This window comes from Sylvia atricapilla, chromosome 15 (assembly GCF_009819655.1).
Source record: "Sylvia atricapilla isolate bSylAtr1 chromosome 15, bSylAtr1.pri, whole genome shotgun sequence".
Taxonomy (NCBI): Eukaryota; Metazoa; Chordata; class Aves; order Passeriformes; family Sylviidae; genus Sylvia; species Sylvia atricapilla.
This window is the reverse complement of record NC_089154.1, coordinates 5127932-5146263: the sequence shown is the minus strand read 5'-3', so window position 1 is coordinate 5146263 and position 18332 is coordinate 5127932. Positions and strand designations below refer to the sequence as shown.

Sequence of the window (18332 nt, the reverse complement as noted above, 5' to 3'; positions counted from 1 at the left end):
CATCCACCCTCCCCTTTCAGCCCCACCCCGAGGTGAGAAACGAGCAGGGTATGAAGCAACTCTGGTTCCAGAGGAAGTGGTAAATTTAGTCATTGGGGTTTTTTTAAGACACTTCTGCATTTTCTGCAGAAATGACAAGCTTTGTAAAGCAATGGCATGAACCAGCTAATCCTCTCAGAGCACAGCAAGACAGCAGCACAGGGAGGAGGAACTAAACCCTGTGAATAAATTGTGTGCAAATTTCTGCATGAGTTTCTGAGGCTCAGAGCTGAAATGCAAAAGTAGCAGGGGACAAAGGATCAGCACAGAAGCCAGACCACGCTGACACCTCTGGCTGGAGCTTCATCTGCCTACCAGTCTTTATAAATACAGGATTTTATGGGTTGAGAGCTCAGCTCTAACAGGACACAGAACCCCAGAACCACTGAGGGTGGGGAAAAACCCTCCAAGTCCATCAAGTCCAACCTGTGACCGATGCCCACCTTGGCAACCAGCTCAGAGCACTGAGTGCCAGGTCTGGTCGTTCCTTGAACACCTCCAGGGATGGTGATCCCCCAGCCTTGAAGTTTCATGGACTTACCAAGTGATTTGCTTTTAATTTGTCTTCCCCAGACGAGGCTCAGCAGCCTTTTGTCTCACTTTCCACACAGAGCTTTTCATCCTTCATCTTTGTCCCCTGGGCACTGCCCTGGGAGCAGTTTTGGGACCAATCCCAAAGGCAACTACAAATAATTCTGGTCACTCACCTTTGGAAAAATGTGACCCACTGAGCAGACAAAAAAAAGGCATTCAGGGTTATTTGCTGTTGTTAAGGATTAAATGCAAGGCAGACTGAATGAAAAGAAACAGGATAAAATCATTCATCCTCCAAAATCATCACCTCAAGGGAAGAATTCCCCTGGACAAAGATTCATCTGAATCTTCACATCCAGATGAACAGAACTTCAGGTGTGTTAACTTTAGAACCTCTCAGTTAAGATGAACTTCTCCTGTTTTAAGGCCACAAAATACGAGTGCAGGGTTTTCCCCACTGTCTCTCTCCCTTAACATCCCTTTTTAATCAATAAGCATCAAACAAAGAATCAGTTTTTCTCTTTTTTATTACTATTATTATTTCTAGCAGACAATTTACATAAAATTCCCCTTTTAAGTTAGTGATTCATAACTTCCTGCAATAAACTACTTAAGGAGCAGCTTTGGTAAAGAATGGAATGAAACAACCAACCGAAAAAAAAAAAAGAACAATCACAGCTGATTTTGAAACCAACACAATTCACCAAATTTAGATTCAAAAGAAAATCTGCCAAGCTGTATTTTCTCAGTGTTTCCAAATATTTCACCTTCCTCCTCCTCCCTTTTCAGGTTTGTGCAGATGTGGGAGCTGCATTCTGTCAAGCAGTTTGTCCTGCTAGATCCTGGAAATCCATCTTTACATGATTCGTAGTCCTTGGATGGAGGACTCTAAAGTCTTGAAGGAGAGAAAAAAATCTTAATTACAATCTGCTCCAGTAGCTTGGGTTAAATAATTCAGTGTAAATGCTAACAAAACCACATAAAAACCATGAATATTTGAAATTAGCTTCAGTCATAGAATCCCAGAATGGTTTGGGTTGGAAGAGACCTTAAAGATCATCCAGTTCCAGCCTCTGCCAATGGCCAGAGACACCTTCCACTACCCCAGACTGCTGCAAGTCCCGTCCAGCCTGGCCTTGGACACTTCCAGGGACAGCCACAGCTTCTCTGGGCAACCTGTGCCAGGGCCTCCACACCCTCACAAGAAAGAATTTCTTCTTTTAAGTAAAGGATTTCCTCCTAATGCAAGAGCCAGAGACCACAACAGTCATTCCTTTCAAACTCAGGCAGGTACAGGCCAATGATAGAGACCTGAAAGTCCACAAGAGCAGCTCAGAGATCACCTCAACTTCTTGTTTGACTCCTGTCCCCACCAGAGCACTCTGGCACCACAGCACACAACCAATTCTTTCCCTGAATCAGAGCCCATACCCCCGTTTTAGGACGACCAACAGGGACCTCTGTTGGCCAGGCCTCAGCAAAGCAAGCATGGACATTAATACATCCTTTTAGGGTTTTCAATACTGTATTTTCCAGCTGTTAGAGACTTCTTACTCCTTGGGTAAATTAATTTTGAGAGGACAGGACCATGTTCTGCAGCAGGACAATGAGAAGAGTTGCATGGGATGGGAGAGGGAAGAGGCAGGGGGCTGTGTTGCACAAATTGCTCCAGCCCAACTGTGGCTGAGACTGGAGAATAAAAGAATTAAGGGGATTCCTACAGGGACATAAAGTAAATAAAAAAAATAAATCTGTATTAGCACCATCTGCTTAACAAACTGCATCTGCATTTATGCAGTTTCTTGGATCAGTTTTTCTTATGGACTCCACTAATGGTTTTGAATATTCCAGTCTGGATTTCCTGCTGCTACTAAAACCTGGCTTGGGGCTGAGCCCCAGGAATTGATTTTAGAGATTAAAAAACCCAAACCAAATCAAACAAAAAAGCCCCACACCCAAAACCAAAACCAACCAACCAACAAAACTAAAAAACAAAACAAAATCCCCCACCACCCCAGCTAGTTCACATAAACATGGTAGTAAAAGCAGATTTTTACCTTAAAATCCCAGATGGTCATTGCTCCATCGATGCCAGTGGTGCAGAATTTCCGACAATCCCGTTTGTCTATCTCATAAATAGACACTTGGCTGCAAACAGAGAGTGAGAGCTCCAACACCCATTCCAGAGAGCCAAAAAACTGGGAAATTTGGGTTGAATTCTACTCCTACTCTTTCAGATGGAGACATGATTATACCAGAGCCTACACTAGATTCTTGGTAGAATGCCTCAGAAAAATAAGCCAAGAAAAAGATGCTGAAAGCTCTTTAATGGCTTGGTGAGACTAAATGTTTTCCTTGAATAAAGAGAAATTGCTCAACATCCTCTGGGATCACATAATTTTTTTAATGCAAGATATTTTACCCAATTAACCTGAATGAATCCTTTTGATTAAGAGAATGGTGGAATGGTTTGAGGTGGAAGGAACCTTAAAGCTCATCCAAGTCCCACTCTCTGCTACGGGCAGGGACACTTTCCCCTATCCCAGGTTGCTCCAACCTGGCCTTGAAAGCTTTCAAGGATGGAGCAGCCACAGCTTCTCTGGGCAATCTGTGCCAGGGCCTCCCCACCCTCATAAGGAAGGATTTTTCTGTGTATTTAACCTAAATTTCCCCTCTTACAGTTCGAAAACAGTGATACATAATATATAAATACACATGGCAGTAACATCTGAAATAGGAAGCTGGCACATGACTTTCAGGTAGATTTTGCTGACTGGATTTTGCACAGTGCCACCAGCCTCTTGGGAACTACCCACATATTTGATAAGATAAGCTGTGCCTAAGGAACACAACACATTAACCACGAGGCAAACAGCTGTGGCCATGTCAATGATTAACCAGCACCCACGTAAATCCCAGGAACAGAGAGGTGCTAAGGAAAAACCGCAAGGAAAAAGGGATACCAACCACACCCTGCTGGTACAGCAAACCTGAGGGGTTGCAGAACACTCACTGGGCATGGAGAACATCCCCTGGCCTGGTCCTGGCAGCAGGACACTCACGTTATACTGTTTTGGTGCAGTGTCTCCAGGGTGGTGTTACGGTCTTCCGTGGTGGCTCTTTTATCCATGTTCCGGAAGCGCTCCATGGCCGAGATGTTGCGCTGGATGCTCTGTTTGGGAATGTCTAGTTTGGAAACGAAGCTCAGCAAGCCACGGTCGTCACAGTTGAAGAGCATGGGGCAGCAGTCGTGGCCCTGCAAGCAAACACCCGTCAGGGAACACCACCTCAGCATTCTCACCCTGCCCTTCCCACATGCAAACACTGACACCAGGGTAGAGCTCGTTTATTATTATTACTGACTGTCTAAAAAAAGCTCCACAAGGAGGAATTAGCAGACACTTACAGCTGCCACCACGCTGTTCTCAGAGACAAAGGACACGCTCAGGAGTGGGAGGAACTCTGTTTTCAGCTGCGAAACCCTGAGCACAAGGACATTTGTTAGAGGGATTCACTGAAACCTCTCGTTTTCAGCTCTTAACAAAAAAATAGGCACCGTTCCCACACAAGGATTGTTGGAAAAGTCAAGGTAGCTTGGCTGTCCTGTGGTGACAATAGAAGGTTGTAATTTATAGTGAGAAGTTTCAGCCTAATGAAAGTGTGCTGGAAGATTTATAACTAAACCAAGTATTCCAGGTGAATGACTAACGTTACCAAAATTGTGTGTGAACAGGGGCAAGAGTTTAAAAGGAATACCCCCAAACATGTCTGTATTGAAGATATTGATTTCATTTGAATATAAAAAACACTTGAAGTTTTGATGCTTGACATCTCTCCAGAGGGAAAAAGCCTTGATATTCACACTTAAGTCAACTTTTGTGATTTAATGACAAATAAAGAGAATTCTTAAACACTTTATAATGAATGATATTCCCTCCAGGTACTTATACAACTGTAGTGATCAGAACCACAATTCAAAATGAATCCCAGCAATGCCTGGATGACTCCAGAGACTTCTGCTACCAAAACCTAAGGAGAATCTCATCCTTCCTGTCTGGAAAGGCAAGGACACTGCAAAATTATGCAGATCAAGGGAAGAAGCAGAAAGAACAATTGTTGGTAAAATATTTTGTTGGATTGGAAGGTGCAAGTTAAAACCTTGCATCAGCAGCATCTTAAGGACAGAGGTTGAAATTAATATTTCATGAACTTATTTTCCAGATTGTGGTTGGGGATGGGGAATCTTAGTTCTGCACTGAGCATGTTTCTGGATTCTCTTTGAATTGGGAATATTGTCTGGAATATTGTTTGGAATATTTTGTATTACAAATATTATTTTGGAAAAGGAAATACTGTTTCCCTGGTTACCCAGTGGAACATACCTTTTTCCCCAAATGCCTCCTTTTTCCCAAAAGATAAATTTGTGATACCCTCACCAAAGGATTCTTACAAAGAATTTAAATTACATAACCCTAAATTCACAGAAAGAACCTTATTTATAGAATATTTGCATTTACAGAAGCCTCAAAGAGACTCCTGGAATCTCAGTAAAACAAGCAACAGAGGCGCGAGCTTGTGAGCCCAAAACTCCACACAGAATCACGGAATCATTAAGGTTGGAAAAGACCTTTAGGATCATCAGGCTGATAATACCAGCAAGGGGATACTCACATCATGTTTTTGGAGGCATCAGCCACTGACACGGTGCTGTCATGACTGACCCAGGCCAGGCGGTTGCCGCTGGCGGAGAAGCTGACGCTGTGCACCCACCCTCCGCTGCCTGCGCCCCCGAATTCTGACATCAGCTGCCCAAAAGGCATCTTGGAGCCCCAGGGTGTGCTGGCTGGCTTTTCATCCACTTCCTTAATGTAAGCAGAGAACACCCTGCAAATAAAAATATTTTGGTGTGAACAAAGAGAGAACAAAGCTCCTGGGAGCACGGGATGCGTTTCATGTTGGAAGCGGAGAGATGTGGCCTGATTGTCCCAAAAGAAAATATTTTGGTGTCTTTAAACAAACCTGGAATCAGCAGTGTGCAGAGAGAAAGCAGCAGTACAGAGGATGTAAAGCACACAGGTTTCTCATAAATGCTGTTCTTGTAGCCCTCTCCCTTTTTTCCAGAAGATGGCACAAAAATACACGTTGTCAGTGCCTTTTCCCCCGTGCCAAGATTTCCCTTTCATCCTTTCGCAGTGCTAACAGCTCTCCAGAGTCAATCCTTCAGTTAGAGAAAACCCAGGAATGGCACTGTATAATTAGAAGCTAATACAAACACCTACAAAATTACCCACTTTTTAGGAACATTCCTGTTTTAGCAGGATTTCAAAGAAAGAAATGTGATGTTCTAATGCCAGCAAAGGAGTTCTGAGCCACCTTCTTCCGGCTCATTATTGCAAAAATGCCTTGAAAACCTGAAATACTGCAATGTTTTTACAGGGCTTTTTTTTTTCCTCCCAGCACCACGATTTTCAAGATATGTTTAAACAGAAAGCCTCCCCCTTTCATCAAATTCCTTCTGCATGATTCAGACATGCCACAATATGGTATTCTTGACTGTTACCATGGAATTTAATGGGACGTCACAACCATAGGATTTGAGTCCATTGAGCAGGAGGAGCAAGGCAGCTACACCATGCTACTACCAGAAGAAAAAAGAAAATCAGTATAAATGAAAAACTATGATCAAATATTCATGGTTGCAGTCACACACAAACAGGAATTATTTTATAGCAAGTTTAAGGAAATGTAGCTCCCCCTTCCCTGTTTTTTGTATCTTTTGTATGTGTGGGGTAAGCACTTCCAAAGGTACCTATATTCACCTTATTTTCCATAAAGCTGCTCATTTGGAATGAGAAGGGTTTAACTGCAGCTATATTAGGTACAGATTTTCAGGGAATTAAGTATGGATATATATTTGGCTCTAACAGTTTAAATATAATCTAATGATAATCCTTTAAAAAAAGTGAATTTTATAGAGCCACCTAAAAGGATGGTCTCTTAATGTATGGAAGTAGGACAAGATGTTTAAAGCAACAGCCTTTGACACAAGGCAGGAAAATCATACCTAAGTAGAGAAGACCTTGAATTTAACCGTTAGTTAAAAATATAAGAAGTCTCTTCCCTTATTAAAGTCTCCCTGTCTTTTAAAACCAAAATCATCTCAGCTTCAAGACCCCATCCTTCAAAGAAGGTTGGGAAATTACTTTCATTCCCTCAGCAAGAACATAAAGTCATACTTACGTGATGCTCATAGCTACAGGTACATATATATTTCAGATAAATATAAGGGGAGCTCATTTATCTTGGCCAAGCACAAAAAAACTCTGCTGAACACGCAGCAATTTGCAGCCTCCTGCCCTCCATTCTTTCCCCAAAATGTTTCCCACTTAGCTGCTTATTACATGGCACTGGCTCTGGCAGATCCATTTCCTAATTTCCATCAGAACAGGTGCACACTTCAGGTATCTTTATTTTTTTTAATATGGAACTGAAGGGAAAACTGGCATTCTAGAGATCTGTACTCACCATTTACAAAAGGGAATAGTTTTTCATGGTTTTGGGGAAGAAACAGAATCCTAGAATCCCAGAATGGTTTGGGGTGGACACACACACACACACAAACACACACACACACACACACTTCAGGTGACTTATGTCAAAGTCTTGAGGTCTTTTATGAAACCAAATTTAAAAAATTCCACACGTGAAAAGTAGCTGCCTCTGTTTCACATCACCTGATTTGTGACAGGAAGTGAATACTTGTAGTTTATCTGATTAATTAATTAAAACTGGAAATAAGCCAGGAAAGGAGAGAACTCACTCTTCTTTTTCCCAGCTTCCATTTAACATCTCTCCTTACATGAAAAGGTATCAAAGGATGGGGTTTAGATGCAAGGGCTTCATTCTGAAATAAGTCAGTCCCACCTCCCCCCTCCCACTCCTCCTTAGTCATTTTTAGTACACACTTTGAAGCTTTAAAATTGCCCTATTACATAAAGAACTTAAGAAAAGAAGCTTTCATTATCATTCAAGGTACAAGTGATTAAGCCAGTGTGGATTCAAGTCAGGCCCTGCAGACTCCCCATGCAGACTTCCCTGCAGTGACCCCAATCACTCAGCACAGAGCAGTTTACAGGGCCCATCCCTCATGCTGTAATTTCACCATCAGTTGCAAAGTCTCCCTCATCCATCTCTTAGAGATTTGCCTTTAACAGCCTTTTTTTTTTTTTAATGATCCTCAAGAAATCTCTTCTATTGTGTTGAGTTGCAGGTGGATCAATTCCTCTGTGGGGACTCTGCTCCCCACAGGCAGAGAAGAGGAAAGAGGGAACTCAGGGAACAAAAGAATGGGATAACACCTTTGGAAATGGCCAGTTACTCTGAATTTTGGAACTGCACCATTAGGATATTTATTTTAAACTCTAACTTGCAGTGCTGGTGTCCTACAAGATGACACCTGCTAATCCAACTTCAGCCTAATGACCAGTTCTCAACCTAAATGCTACTAAATTCTGAGAAGGAATCCACCAGTTCCCCAAATTCAGGTGTGTCCCTCAGCAGATCCATGCTGGCTGTCCAAAGTCAGGACACAGCAGTACCAAAGCCAATGTTTCTCAAGCTTGATATTTTATTTTGGTACCACCAACAGTACACAATGAGCCACCTTTTATTTTAATAGCAATCACATGCTCAAGCTACTGATTTGATCCAGTAACCCAAACTGTAGATGGGTGTTTTAGTTTCTCTTACCTGCACTTGAAGTCACAGGATCCTGCAGCCAGCAGGACATTGTTGGGGTGCCAGTCCAGGCTGAGGACAGTGGAACGAATGGGCTTTTTAATGTGTTTGCTCACCCACCTAAAGTAAAACCAAACCAAAATAAGACAAAAAATTTATATGAATATATTTTACCCGATTCCCACAAATCCCTGAAGCACTCCTCAAAAAGATCACTCCTTGTCAATGACTAAACACATCAGTTTTGGAAAAAACTCCATGTCCAAATCTTTCACATTCCCTTGTGCAATCTGTGAACTTTATGGTTAGCCTAATTAAGCTTTCAAATCTTATGAACAAACTCATTAAATATGTATCTCCTCAGCTAAGTCTTATTCCCCTTCAAATTAAGTTTTATAATGCATCAGATGGAGCTCTTTGATGTGAATTTTGCACAGGAACTGCCAGGTCTCTTCCCCCCAGTGAACAGGAGGTCAGCTGTGACTGTGACACTGAACTAAGCAGCACTATTTTCATGGATCACCAAGTACAAGTCCTTCTCCAGTCCTTCCAATGAGTTTTATAGTCACATCTCTTGCCTATTGACTTTTCTACTGTTTTAAAATGCAATAACTATAAAACACAACAAGAAAATGGGGGGACTGCCAATGACCCAACCAGTGCATTCATCTCAATTATCTGCAGTGCAGTGCAAAGTGGTCCTGCTGCTGAATGCATCAATAGTGGCCTAAATATGTCTCAGCAGATTTGGTTTATCTGAACTATTTACAAACTAGTAATGAAATCTGTTATTCACTTGACAGCCTTTGGGATGATGGTGCTTTTTTCTTTGATTTTACTTCCATCAGGCACAAGTTTCAAGGCTCACAATTTACAAATTATATTTCTTTAGCATAAGGAGTTTTGATTCTTTTACAAACAAGTGAAGCAGAGAAAAAATATTGATAAGTGAATATACTGGAAAGCAGAAAAGTCCAAAACAATCTTTAAAATGTATTCTGCAGATGGTGTCATTGTTTTTCATCTTCACATGGCAGACTGCACACAGGACACCTGTGTTTTTGTACCTGATTATGCAACCAAAAGTAAGAGATACTCCACACACTTATTTCAGCTACAAATGATACAGCAAATGTAGCTTCAACATGTACAGCTCCAAAGGGAGATCAGAAGCATTAAGTTCAGATGCTAAAATAAGAAAAATATTAATGGTGGAAATATATTTGTGATAATCCTATGTCGAATCTATAAACTGTGATAAAAGTACATGACAAAATGCAGAACAAGTCAGTGATCAGCTCAAAAATCTTCTAACAAACCACCCTGCAAATGTGACAAACTCAAACATCTAATGACAAGAAATGGCCCCAAATATCAAATACGGAAGAAAGCCCCGAGTGAAGATTTCTTCATTCGTTCCGGCATGAAGGGAAGGAAATATTTATGCTTTTTCAACCATATAGTTGTAGTAATGAAATCTTTACTCTACAGAAATTCTTGCACTTTTAGAAAGGCAACATATGTTTATGGCAGTCAGGCAGAACACATCCACGCCAACTTGCACTGTCTGAAAACAGGCAAAGCCAAAGGCCTTTAGGTGCTACAGCAGAGTGAAGAAGAGAGAGAGAACCTTTTTCTCCAAACACTGAAGTCCACAAAAGAAGCGATGAGCCCATCCCTCTACATTTCCTGAATATTTTAGGAACTAGTAAAACAGTAACCCAGTTACCAGCATTAAACAGCTTCACCTTTCCCATGCAGACCTTAAAGACAAAAAAACAGCTCACCAGTCATTTTCAGACTCAAAGTAGCACACAGATATGAGTCGAGCTCCACTTCCCACAGCAAATTTGTTCTCCAGGGGGGACCACTTGACGAAGGTGGCGGCACGGTTGATCCTGAGGATGACCAGGGTGGGTTTCCATACGCCGTCCTTCTGGCTCCACACGTAGGCGTTGCGGTCGGCGCCACACGTCACGATGCGGTCACTTTTGGGGGCCCAGTCAATACCTACAAGGGAACAGCTCACAGGAGTTAATTTTCCCCCTGTGCTGCTTGCTTTATGTTAAGGCAAAATGAAGATCACCTCACGGTCTGCTGTTACAGAATCTCAGAATGGTTTGGGGTGGAAAGGACCTTGACGATCATCCAGTTCCAACTCTGTCCCATTCACTGTCTCAGGCTGCTCCAAGCCCCATCCAACCTGGCCTTGGACACTTTCAGGGATCCAGAGGCAGCCACGGCTTCTCTGGGCAATCTGAGCCAGGGCATTACCACCCTCACAGGGAAGAATTTTGCCACATATCCAAGCTGAATTTCCCCTCTTTCAGTCTGAAGCCGTTCTTCCTTGCGCTGTCACAGCAGTTCCTGATGAATTCTCCACTGAGCCAGTTATTACTGTTACATCATTCCTCTTCATCTCTTACTCTCCAGGACCTATTTCAAGCTGTTAGGGAAACTTGTTTCTCCCTCTAGCTTTCACCAAACTGCAGATCCTGAATTCCCAGATCCCAGGGATTTGCTGGCTGAGCTCTGAGGGCTGGCCAACAGGTGGAGCTCTGCAGACCGGCCAAGGCCTGTCCACCAGCACCCTCCAAACCTCTGACTTCTGCAAGATCCCTCTCAACAGCTGAAACTCAGCAATTCTAAAACTGCACAACCTCTAGCAACATTTTGTGCTTGCTGCCAGACTGCAGCCATGATATAAAGTTTAGATAACAGGGGTTTTTTTTGGTTAGATGTTACCAAGCCTTATGTACTGACACAACCCTTACATTTTTTCCACACCTATTTAAACTGTGTCACAAGTTTTACCAAGAAAAAACATAACAAATTCAAAGGATAAAATAAAACCTTTGACAAGGCTGCCATTCCTTCCTTCTCCTCCTAGGCAATGAAGGATGTTCCCAACTGGAAAGTCTTATGGGAACATTATTTTTCATCTTTTCTCTAGCATCCTTTGGGATGCAGTCCTCAACTCTCCTGCCACAAAAATTATGTCAGTGGTTTTCCATTACTGCATTTAGTATTAAAAACATCTCTTAAGCTCACAAACTAAAAGTGGGATAAAAGCTGTAGAAAGAATTTGTACTAACATTACCATATATTTTTTACTTCAAAATAGATTTATGCTTAACAAGTGAAGAGCTTGGTAGTCTGAAACCACAGTCACAGGAGTTATAGCAGTGCCTCTGAAAGAGGGACCATCCTGCCCCTCTCTCCTTCTCCTGCCCACCACCTCCTCTCACCAGCCCTGGTGGTGCTCTGACTTATACCAAGTTCACATTTTCAGCTTAGCAGAAAACTGAGCCAAGAGAGTGAAAAAAGCTCTTCCTGTGAGTGAGTAAAAGCAGCTCACCACAAACCTGAGTGAAGAGAAGGACCTTGCCCCTGTGATCAGGAGCTGACTCACTCCTGTCAGGGGTTACAAGCAGTTTGATCAGTGGCTCTCCTGTGTGTAACCACAGCTTAACTCCACTCTTTACAACCACCACAGCGTTTCCTATTCCAAAGGTTCACACTGTGCAGGAAAGCAGGGAGAGATCTCTTCCCAAGTCATGAATATTTGGCTTCTAACACTAACGGGTACAAGTAAAATGTCTTGAGGGGGACACACTCAATTTGTAAATGCAGCCCAAGTAACTCTTCACAAGGAAGCAGGGATAGTTGTGCTCCTGGACAGCAAGAATTGGAAAAATTGAATAAAGTTCCTGGAAAATGCTGTTGGACTGATACTTCTGCCCATTAGTGAGCTGAGAATAGAATTTGCTGCTTTGGGCAACTGTTTGTATCGATTATGTTTGTTTCCTTAAGAGAATAAAGCCATTTTAAAAATACCACCATGGGAAAAAAAAAACAGAAATAAAAAGACTGCCACAGGATAATCACATTTTTTAGAATAACATCTTGTGACTAAATGTGGCAGCTCTTCTTAATTTTCATTGTGGATGTACAGATACTCTGGGCCTGCAATAAATGTGCTCAGTGATGGTCTAAGTCCAGAACTGACCACTTCAAATGTTTATACAGTCCCTAAAAAAGGATATTTATTGTTGTTGGAAACCACAAAGCAATGCTACAGTCATATACTTGATGAAGTTTTAGTACCAGCACTTGAAAGGGAGCAGCATGCATCACTGTGACACCACCAGATTACTTCAGTAGACTGAAAATGTGTTCTCATTATGTCATTAGGGATGAAAAATAAGCCATAGATAAGAAAAAATGGCTTAGTAACTCCACTGAAGTGTCTGGAAATGAGATAGGGCTTTTCTTCCTAACATTCACTGCATGCAGTTCAGAAAACTGCTGCAAGACTCGCTCTAAGTGGGAATGCCAACCTATAAAAAGGTCTATTCACTCAACACTTGCAGATTTCCTGTTCAGAAATCTCAGCTGGGGAAAACAGAAGGGGTTGGAAAACTTCATGTTTGGCTCAGCACAATCTCACCTGTAATGTGTCCATTGTGTTCCTTCAGCTCGTGAGCCTTCACCCACTGGTTCCCACTCTTCTTGTAGATGTGCACTTCATGGTTATTAGGGCTAATGGCAATCTCTTGAAAGAAGAAATAAAACAATCCAATTGCACAGAAGGCTTTTTAACAACAAATGCTATATTTGGGAACACTTTTCCCATCTAAAACCTCTATTCACAAATTTGGAAGTGTTACATGGGCTTTGTAAATGAAGAGAGAAAATCCCTGGAAAATCTCCAATAATTATGGATAGAGAATCATAGAACAGTTTGGGTTGGAAGGGACCTTAAAGATCTTCCAGTTCCAACTCCCTGTCATGGGCAGGGACACCTTCCACTATATCCCAGGGTGCTCCAAGCACCATCCAACCTGGCCTTGGACACTTCCAGGGATCCAGGAGCAGCCACAGCTTCTCTGGGCAACCTGGGCCAGGGCCTGCCCACCCTCACAGGGAAGGATTTCTTCCCAAAATCCCACTTAACCCTGTCCTTTGGCAGTTTGATACTGATACACATACCATGGTCATCAGTACTCTGCACAGGAGGATAAACCATTTGGAACACAACAATACACATTGTACAGAAAATTTGGCCAAGAGGCAAAGCTTTGTGGAACACCAGGAAGACTCAATCATCTCCTCTGCCAGAGTTCCAGCACCAGTTCAGAAAAGCTCAGATTTGGAAGAAATGTGCTGCTTTTTGGACAGAACATTTAAGATGAAGAACTATGCATTTGATCACACCTTCCCTAAATGTGACCCAGAACATCTCAAGATCAAAAACTGACACTAGAAAGAAAATAGCAATTGGAAAAAAATAAACTGAAACTGCAAATGAAGTTATTACTTACGAGTCCGGTCTCTGTTCCAGGCATGGCAGGTGATTGGCTCCAGCAGGAACTGATGTAGAGACATTCCGAGTTAGAGAGATTCCTATGTTGTAAAAAGTGAAAAGGCTGAAAGGTGTAAAATTGAGAACAAAACTCTTCAAAATGAGAGAATTAATAAAACAAAGTTAACCTTCAACATTTACCAAGCCTCTTTCAGTGCAGTGTTACAATTTATTTACAGACGACAACTTAATAAATATGATAAGGCTGTGTCACACCCCCAGGTATTTTCAGTAGGATGATGGATTTTCATTGTCCTGCTTAGATAATTGCAATTGCCCCAAAAGCCAAGATACACTTGCTTCTTTGTGTATCCTCACAGACAATAGAGCAGGTCCTCAAGAAATCTAGTAAACCTATTAATTTTACTATGGAAATAGAATAATTAAAAAAAATAAATATCTAGGACAAAGCTCAGTGAACTGATTCTAAGGCCTGACTTGTATCCAGGCTCACAGGCAGCACTACAACAAAATCCTTTTTTCAGGAAGTCAGACTGATGTGTAACTGTGATCTGCTGATACATTACTTGATAAAACCATTTATTTGCATCCTAGGGAAAAATTAACAAGATTAGTAATTACCTAATTAGTAATTTCTTCAAATTAGTTCTAGCACTGAACTGTTTGATAATCAGGCTTCTGCCCCATGAAACTCAAACACTAAAACAAACTGAATCATTGCAGTCTGTGAGTATTTTGTTTAAAAAAGGCTAAATATCTACTTTTTTCTTTTAACTTATGGTTGTTACAAGAGACTGCTGAAAATCTGCCATTGGAGGCACATCCCTCAGCAGACACAAAGTTGTTTAAAATGGTTTTATTCTATTATCTTCTATCCATTTATGCTGCCTTTGGTTAATATAGGACATGGAATAGTATATTTTTGAATTTAAAATATTTTAGAAATTTAAATATTTTAAGTCTTAAAATATAGTGTTCTATGTGCTGTATTAACCAGAGCAGCATGAATGGATGGAAGATAACACCATAAAAACTCAAGGTCACCTGTAATAATAAAAGTGTGCACAGTTCAACACATCCAACTTGGATTTGTCAATTCCTTTTGCACATTCCACTAATTTTCACAGCAATTTATCACTGATGGATCAAAGCATTTTTACCCCCACATATCCATCTTAAAAGAACTATCTCTGTGATGTCATTCCAAGACATCCACACCCATTACAGCCTGGAATTACAACATACCCAAGTATGGCCATGTTAGCAGAGGGTGGAGACGTCAGGACAAGGTAGGAATTTGGAAGCAAACAGGAAATGAATGGCAATCCAACAGAAACTTAGGAGTGAAAGAAGGATGAGTATGCTCTAACAGAGCCTCAGGAATTACTATCTCACCATCAGTTTAACAAATACCTTAAAAGTGCTGGATCTTGGAGCAGAGGTGAGACAGTATTTCACCAATGTAAGCAACTGGAGAGACTTTGTCTTTTATTTAGTTTTTTTGTTTAAGGAAATAGAGCACTGTTATTCTAAAAATATGCAAATTATGGGTGTATTTCAAATGCACTTGAAATACAACTTTCAACAATATGAGCTTTTAATCCAGCTCAGAGTTTCAACCAACGTGATTTTCACAGTTCCTATAATAATCACATTCTACCAATTAAATGAAGTATTAAATACACACAGTCCTAGGCAAAATAATTAATTGTTTTTTGTTAATGTGAAAATGTTGCCATAATCTGGGTTACCTCTGCCCTTGGCCATTCATCACTTGCCATCCCACGTGTGAATATAAGCAAAGCACAACTGCAAAGTGCTTTTTCCAGGATCTTGCTTCAGCTCCTGCCAACATTCAGTAGCAGCACATTTCCATATACAGGAAAAGTTCAAGAGCTGTTCCACCAACAAGGAATGCTCAGCCTTTGCTACTCTTTCCGAAATAAAATGTAAAAATATCCAGTCTCCTCTCCCCAAGGAATGCAGCTATTTTGAAACACTTTCTAATACAACTGCAGTATTTTATTCACACGTTGTCATTACATATAAAATATGGTTCTACCCTAACTCTTAGTTCAGGTATTTGTACTCAGCTGTTCCCAAAACCTACCCAAAGTGGTATGATCCATTCTTTCCCATTGATTGTGTTACTTGAGCTCCATAACTGGCAACAAGAGACCTTTTTCCATTTTGGTTTGGTTGCAAACCCATAAAACACAAAGGTGATGATAACCTCAAAAAGCAGTACTGCTTCTGCCTCCTGATAGGTACAGTGATATTTTTCCTTGGGAAGATAAATCTTAAAGAAGTTTTCCAGTTATATTTATTCCTTACTAACACACAGGCAAAATTCAACTCATATTTCACTAGAGAAAATGCTGTTGGCTTTATGATTCTTGACAGATGAATAACCTCAATGCCCTCCTGTCATCCAACCTCAGAATCTCACATGGGGAAGATACTGGTATGACTTTGTTACCAAGTCCTTAATGCAGCTCTCCCTGAGTTTTATTTCAAATGGAAAGCACCTGACTTTGAGTTTCAACAAAATATTTTTAAATGGAGAAAAAAAAAAAAAGGAAATCTTGCACCTTTGTAGAGGAGTTCATTCAGTACAAGGCCTGAAAGGATCGAGGTTGGGATGTACAGGACTTAGCTGCTATCACCTCTCAGTGGAGCGAGAAAAATGTGGTGAAAGCCCGTCCCTGGACAAGCAACCAGCCAGGACACGGACTCAGAAGGGGAGATGGAATGTCTGCGTGTGTGACAGCGAGAAAAGGATCTTTTTAATCCTTGCCTATTCTGGGAGCACCTACACCACTTGCAAACACCTGGAAGCGAAGCACCTGCGATGAAGGACAGCCTCCCACCACTGTCACTCCCTCCCAAGTCACTCAGCGCGGATTTCCCAGGGGGGCGACTCCCCCGGGCACCTCCCGACACAAGACACAGTTAGCAGGATAAAGCCGCCGGGATGGGGACGGACCGTGGGCTGCGGCCCTGCCGACCCAGGGGCACGGCGGTGGGCACAGCGGGGGAAACGGGGGGCACCTCTCCGCCCCGCCTCTCCCCGGCCCCTCAGGGCGAAGGGCTGAGCGCTGCCCACCGCCTCACCCTGGGCAGGGCGCCCGCAGCCCCTCGGGGCAGCGATGCTGCGGTGCCTCCCCCCGCCCTCCCCTCACGCCGGCCGGCCCGCAGGCTCCCCCCGCGCCCGCCGCCCATCGCTGCCGCGGCCCGGACTCACCTGAGGCGGCGGGGGCGGAGCGGGACTCGCGGACTCTGGGCAGTCAACGCGACTCCGCTCCGGCGGCGGGAGAGGCCGAGCGGGCCCGGCGCTGACACGGGCGGCAGGAAACGCGCTGCGCGCCTGCGCCGCCGGCCCGCCCCACACAACGGGAGGAGCGGCGCCTGCGCGGCCCCTGCGGGCGGGGCGGTGCCGCCGGGCCTGAGGGGGTGACACGGGGAGGGGTGACACGGTGTGAGGGGATGGACACCGTGAGGGGGTGACACCGTGAGGGGGTGACACGGTGTGAGGGGAGTGACACGGTGTGAGGGGAGTGACACCGTGAGGGGGTGACACCGTGAGGGGAGTGACACGGGGAGGGGGTGACACGGTGTGAGGGGATGGACACCGTGAGGGGGTGACACCGTGAGGGGACGGACACCGTGAGGGGATTGATACGGGGAGGGGGTGACACGGGGAGGGGGTGACACGGTGAGGGGAGTGACACCGTGAGGGGGTGACACCGTGAGGGGATTGATACGGTGAGGGGACGGACACGGTGAGGGGACGGACACCGTGAGGGGACTGACACGGTGAGGGGATGGACACGGTGAGGGGGTGACACGGTGAGGGGACTGACACGGTGAGGGGACTGACACCGTGAGGGGAGGCTTTTCAGGTGATAAAATCCACCCCTCAATCCGCCCCCGCCGCTGTGAATCCTAAACCGCATCGTTCCTTAAACGCCTCCAGGGGTGGTGAGTCCAGCACTTACCTGGGTGAGCTGTTCCAGTGTCTGACCGCCCGAACACTGAAAAAGATACATAACATCTGATCTTATTCTCCAGTGCTTCAATTTAAGGCCATTTCGTTCAGTCCTCTCACTGCAGACATAGTAGAATAGGCTGGATCCCACCTCAGTACACCCTCCTTTCAGATTTACTGCTGTAGTCAGCCTGGAGGACAAGGAAAGAAAACGGGGAATGAGAAGGAACCTGTTTCCCCCACCCGGTTGTTTCTCTGAGGAAAAAAACCAAACAAACCCAAACAAAACAAACCCCAAACCCAAAGGTGTGATTATTAGTTGTTCAGAGCAGATGACTCCCAAAATACAGAGGTGCCACAATGCTGGACACATAAATCAGATTGGGGTCCCAAACAGCAGCACTCATTACCCAACCTACAGAATAAATCACAGAGAATCTATACTGCAAGTGACGTATCACCGGTATAATGGAGACAAAATGCCACAAATATGAACAAATCAATCCACTTTGAGTCTCCTTGAGACTAACCAAACCTAGTTCCTTCAGCCATGGCTTATAAAGTTTTCTAGACCTTTTGTGAGCCTTTTGCCCTCTGCTGGACACGCTCCAGCACCTCAATGTCCTTTCTGAAATGAGGGACCCAAAACTGAGCACAGCATTCAAGGTGTGGTGTCACCAGTACCAGGTACAGGGGGACCATCACTGC

At 43.4% G+C, this 18332-nt stretch overlaps 1 protein-coding gene and 1 pseudogene across 2 annotated transcripts; both read right to left on the bottom strand.

Moving 5' to 3' along the window:
- LOC136367941 (zinc finger matrin-type protein 2 pseudogene) overlaps positions 1-18332 on the bottom strand; it is a 161659-nt pseudogene that overhangs the window by 47126 nt on the left and 96201 nt on the right.
- Positions 1083-17025, bottom strand: ARPC1A (actin related protein 2/3 complex subunit 1A). Of its 2 annotated transcripts, none has more exons than XM_066329794.1 (10): positions 16881-17025; positions 13635-13716; positions 12761-12865; positions 10098-10320; positions 8323-8430; positions 5245-5457; positions 3980-4055; positions 3636-3829; positions 2631-2721; positions 1083-1468 (listed from the first exon to the last, which is right to left on the bottom strand). In XM_066329794.1, exons 2-10 carry the CDS (start codon positions 13696-13698, stop codon positions 1430-1432), a joined length of 1113 nt encoding a protein of 370 aa, XP_066185891.1. In that variant the 5' UTR covers positions 13699-13716; positions 16881-17025; the 3' UTR covers positions 1083-1429. The 2 variants fall into 2 exon arrangements, with proteins under 2 accessions (XP_066185891.1, XP_066185892.1); XM_066329795.1 differs by having other exon boundaries at positions 13635-13739; positions 16881-17016.

What these genes read in the sequence shown, in the direction of transcription:
- ARPC1A (XM_066329794.1), bottom strand. Translation starts at nt 13,698, where the DNA reads ATGTCTCTACATCAGTTCCTGCTGGAGCCAATCACCTGCCATGCCTGG. An exon ending in CTGCACCAAAACAGTATAAC is followed by an intron (nt 2,722 to 3,635) that starts GTGAGTGTCCTG and finishes CTCTGTTTGCAG; the next exon opens with CCAAGTGTCTATTTATGAGA. An exon ending in TGACCATCTGGGATTTTAAG is followed by an intron (nt 1,469 to 2,630) that starts GTAAAAATCTGC and finishes CTCTCCTTCAAG; the next exon opens with ACTTTAGAGTCCTCCATCCA.